This window comes from Oryza glaberrima, chromosome 5 (assembly GCF_000147395.1).
Source record: "Oryza glaberrima chromosome 5, OglaRS2, whole genome shotgun sequence".
Classification (NCBI taxonomy): domain Eukaryota; kingdom Viridiplantae; phylum Streptophyta; class Magnoliopsida; order Poales; family Poaceae; genus Oryza; species Oryza glaberrima.
In genome coordinates, this window is record NC_068330.1 from 17,511,672 (window position 1) to 17,516,454 (window position 4,783).

Below are 4,783 nucleotides of genomic sequence, written 5' to 3' on the forward strand. Positions count from 1 at the left end.
GCAATACGGTCATGCTGATACTCCCATCCTTGGACTCGTCAACCTCTACCTGGATCAGATCAGGTGAAGAACATTACTGTACTGGTGCTACTACTTGCTGTACTACTCCTACTAGTTTAATCGACGGACAGATTCACAGCTTGACATACCGATGCTACCACGGTACCACCATGGCGCCACTAGCAGAATCATACTCGTTTTGTTCCAAAATACACGCTTCATTCCAAAAATAAATTTTCTTTTTCTAAAAAATATAAAAATAAATTCGATTCTCGCTGTTATACAAATAAACTTACTTTGAAACGGAGAGTGCACACTACTAGTATAAAATAGCTTTAATAACTTTTGTATGGATACAATTCACTTACAAAATATAATTTATTTTTAAAACGGGAGGAGTAGAAACTATGGTTAACTTGGAAATATTTGTGCTCGTTAAAATAATAAAGTATGTAAAAAATTTTAAAAATATATGGCGTGATTAGTTAGATGAAGAAATGATTATATAGTAAAAATAGATTTTGAACCCTAGGAAATGCTTACATTTTTGGAACGGATTGAGTATATGCATTGCCTACCATGATGTATATATATGTACTCCCTTCGTCTTTTTTTTTTTTGAAAAAAGTTCATTTCTAGCTCCTAACATTTGCCCAAACAGTTAATTTCTATGGTTTTATCTGTCCCTAATCTACGCGCACATCATTACTACCATTCTGTTTATGACGGTACTTTGGTCTCTTTTTTTCTCTGTACTGATTTAAATTCTAATTGCTGCTATATCAACCCGTTATTATTTTAGGACGGGTAGTTAATTGTGGTGAATAAGATGGACAAAGAGTTCCCTTGCCGAACAGCGACATGTTGGTCATCCACAAGAGATGCAGATAATGTGAAAATTTTGACTTGAACTGAACAGGGTTCAATGTACAAGAACATAAAGCATCACTGTACTAGCACAACTCAAGAAGATCTTCTTCTCTCTCTTTTTTTTTTCTTTCATCTCACGGCTACGAGGAAAACGAGAGGCAATTTACCGCTGATTTACAAGTGATTGCTACTACAAACAAACTCCAATTCGAGTTGCTCTGAAACCCTTGCTACACATACTCCTCAAAACACTAAGGTAGAAGCTAAGCTATGAATCTCTTTGGCCACTCGGAAGATGATCTGAGCTCACCAAGACATGCCTAATTATCATCATTCATTCACAACAAATAAAGCTTAATCCTCAGAATTATTCATCTCCTGGAGTGGGTCCTTGCCAATTATTCAATCCTCTGCCTATATCACACTTGCCACTTACACCCATGCAATCTTCTCAGTGGCAGTTGATTGCATCACTTGTTTGGTTGGAGTTGTATCACTCAAGAACCAAGTGAGTGACAGTCACCAGGATGAGCAGAGCAATTTGACCCCGGATCCTCCATGGCGCAATCACAATGATTTGATTTTTTTTTCTCTCTTTTGTTTTTTTGATGAGGTGTTCTTGGACGACAAAGATGGAAGTACTACCAAACTGTCACAATTCCTTTTTACCCTCTAAATAATCATCCTCTCTAAGGCTAAGTTTAATTATGTCATCAAAGACAAGAACAGGAGAAGAGGAGGAGGAGGAGGTGAGAACTGGAAGAGCAATGACAAATAGCAGCAGCAACACAAGAACAGCAGCAACAAATGGGGAGGGGGAAGAGTTTTGGGAGCAATATGGATTGGATTGAGACATGGGCGGTGGAGTGCTAATTCCCAAGAATTCTTGGGACTCGATGATGCGATGGGACTTGCTCGATTCCTATGCCGATCTGGTGGGGAACTAGCAGAGGGGGAGATGAAGCGAACGAATTGTATGTACCCGAGGACGGAAGCCCGGTGCCCGTCGCCGGCTCGCCGCCGTCGGTCTGTCTGTCTGCTTGCCTCAGTGGTCGCCGGTCGTCGGGAACAGAGTAAGCTCGCGGCGCCCGCCGCCGCCGCCGCCTCCTCGGGATCCGAGCTCCAGCTCTTCGGCGAAGGGGGACGGCGCCATCATCGCCATGCCGGCGGCGGGGCCGACCATGCGGTGGTGCATCCCCGGTGGGCCGACGGGCGGGCCGCCTCCGGCGACGGCCCGGCTGAGGAACCCGTGGTCGAAGCCGGCGCCCGGGCCGGAGCCGTAGTGGCCGAGCGGGCGCGCGGCGGGGTGGTGGTGGAAGTGGCCGATCTGCGGCGGGTGGTGGTGGTGCCCGCCCATGGGGGCGAACGGCGGGTACGGGTCCCCGCCGGCGGGGGCGCGGCCGGGCGGGAGGAAGGGGACCGGCCCGGTGGCGAAGAGGTGCTCCGTGGCGGCGTCCGTGCCGGAGCCGGAGGAGTGGCTCCCGCCGGCGCCGGCGCTGCCCCCTCCTCCGCCGCCGCCGCCGTTGCCGACCCCCTGCATGCGCTTGAGGTAGAGGCGGTACTTCTGGAGGTGCGACGCGACGTTCTCGCGCGTGAGGCCATCGACGCTCATCAGCTGCATTATCGTCTTGGGGACGGCGTTCTTGATGCCGAGGTGCGCCACCGCGTCGACGAACCGCTTGTGCAGCTGCGGCGTCCACACGAGCCGGGGCCTCTTGAGCGTCCGCGCCGGCTCGTCGCCACCTCCCCCGCCGCCGCCGCCGCCGCTCGACCCGGCGGCCGACGACGCCCCGCCGTTCATCTCCCCTGCCCCCACGCCACCGCCACCACCACCACCACCACCACCTCCACCTCCCACCCCATCACCCCCGACAACACCCCCGCCCACCCCACCACCACCACCACCCCCATGCGTCGGGATGTCGAAGGCCACCGCGAGATCGGGCGTGATGAGCGACTGCGACAGCGGCATCAGCTCGTCCGGCGCCGGCAGCTGCTCCTCCCACCGCGCGAACCAGCTCGGCTCCTCCTCCTCCCTCATCCTCACACACACACACGCACCAATTCTTCTTCCCACCAAACCAGCAGCAACGAAGAAGAAGAACAAGAGGACTCCGGACTCGGGGGCTACTAGTTCGAGGTGGATCTCTCCTCTTCAAAGCCTTTTTCTCTCCTCACACACACGCACAATCTCTCTCCTCTCTTTCTGCTGCTGCTGCTGCTGCTGCTGCCGTGATGATGATATCCTGCTCGCTACTACTATCTCACACACTCTCTCTCTAGGCTGAGATGAGAGTAGTATCAGATGGGGTGTGGCCGTGTAGTTTAACTAGTGGCCTTTGCCTGCCTGCCCTGCCTGCTTCGCTCACTTACTTAAAGCTATTTTTGTGCCATCTTTGGTTGCTTTGTTTGTTTCCTCGCTTGTTCCCTTGCGAATTCCTCCCCCTTCGCATCGGAGAAGGAAGAAAGAAGAAGAGAGATCTCGGCGGTGTTGGTGCTGCGAGGGAAGACGAGACGAGGAGGAGGAGGAGGTGGTGGGATTTTGTTGGGGGAATTGGGATTGGATATGATGAGATGAGATGTGAGGAGGTGGTGGTGTCTTAGCTGGAGTTTGGTTTGTCCTCATGTGGGCATGTCGTCCCCCGGATCACATCGATCTTGGGCGCGCTTTGTTTGCGGCCTCTGGAACTGATCTCGTGCCTGCCTGCCCTTGTTGGCTCGTGTGTATCTTCGAGGTGGATATCGTCACGTTGCTGCCTTGGCTGGCTGGCTGGATGGATCGCTGGATATGGATCTATCTGTGGATTTTATAGTGCTGTGGTACGATTACGAGTACAACCATGTAGCGCATCTAGGGAAAAATATGGGACTACGCCCGTTACATATGTAAGGGTACTATTATGGCATTAATTTGTGAGGGTGATGGGGATTCATAATCAGCGATTTATGAGGGTGCTGGAATTCATAATCAGCAAGGAGATGGAGTATTTGATTATTCAGCCTTGAAACCTTAAAATTCAGTTTGGGAAAAATGTTCGAATTTTGATTAGAACAGATAGTAGTAGTTTTTTTGTGCGCGTGGTTGACTCATGGAAGTTTCGCGGTTATTTTTGTAAATAAAAAAGTTTGGTTCGGTCATGCCTGGGGAAAAATTTGGGTTAAAAAGAACTTGCAGGTAACGTACTGCTCAAAGTGGACATTATCTTAAGAAAGGGATGTATTAATTCGGTTTTGTTGTGGTTGTATTTAGTATCTGGACGGTTTTTAAATTTGTACTAGAATTGCTTATGTTTTGGCCAGTGTTGTTTTCTTTCTCATGGCTCTAAACAAGAACCATTGCAAAAGATAACCATGGCTATGGAAAACCTGAAACCGCCAAATTTGTGTACAAGTAACTCAACGAAAAATGGATACTTAAAAAAAAGGTATTCCTTTAATAAGCCCTAGGTTGGGTTCTCTACATTATATATTTCAAATTTCATTCCCCTACATAGGGTAACTTCTTCCACAAAACCTAGCATTACTCATTGGAATCTCGTGATATTTTTTGAAAAAGAGTTCAACCACTAGGATATGATGGGAAAACCTGAGTTAAAAAGAAACTTGTTGTAAATGGTATAGTTAAAGTGGATACCATGTAGAAATAGACGTGTATAGTTACTGATGGTAGCTACGATTCTCTTTCAAAGAACAGACCCCATGCCTAGAAAAAAATATCTTAGGTAAAAAGAATTGCAGGTAAAATACTAGTCAAAGTGGATATTATATAGAGAAAGATGTGCATTCAATTCATTTTTTGTTGTGGTTGCATTTAATATCCGGACGGTTTCTAATTTTGTCTATAATGGCTTATGTTTTGGCCGATGTTGTTTCTTTCACATGGCTCTAACCAAGAACCAATGCAAAAAAGTAA

General features: G+C 48.1%; 1 protein-coding gene across 1 annotated transcript; it reads right to left on the minus strand.

Moving 5' to 3' along the window:
• Positions 1-1,780: 1,780 nt before the first annotated feature.
• LOC127773923 (transcription factor MYBC1-like) lies at positions 1,781-3,627 on the minus strand. The gene has a single exon (XM_052300164.1). It carries the CDS (start codon positions 2,909-2,911, stop codon positions 1,916-1,918), a length of 996 nt encoding a protein of 331 aa, XP_052156124.1. The 5' UTR covers positions 2,912-3,627; the 3' UTR covers positions 1,781-1,915.
• Between the last annotated feature and the right edge of the window lie 1,156 nt (positions 3,628-4,783).

Coding starts and splice junctions, on each gene's coding strand:
- LOC127773923 (XM_052300164.1), bottom strand. CDS start 2,911: ATGAGGGAGGAGGAGGAGCCGAGCTGGTTCGCGCGGTGGGAGGAGCAG.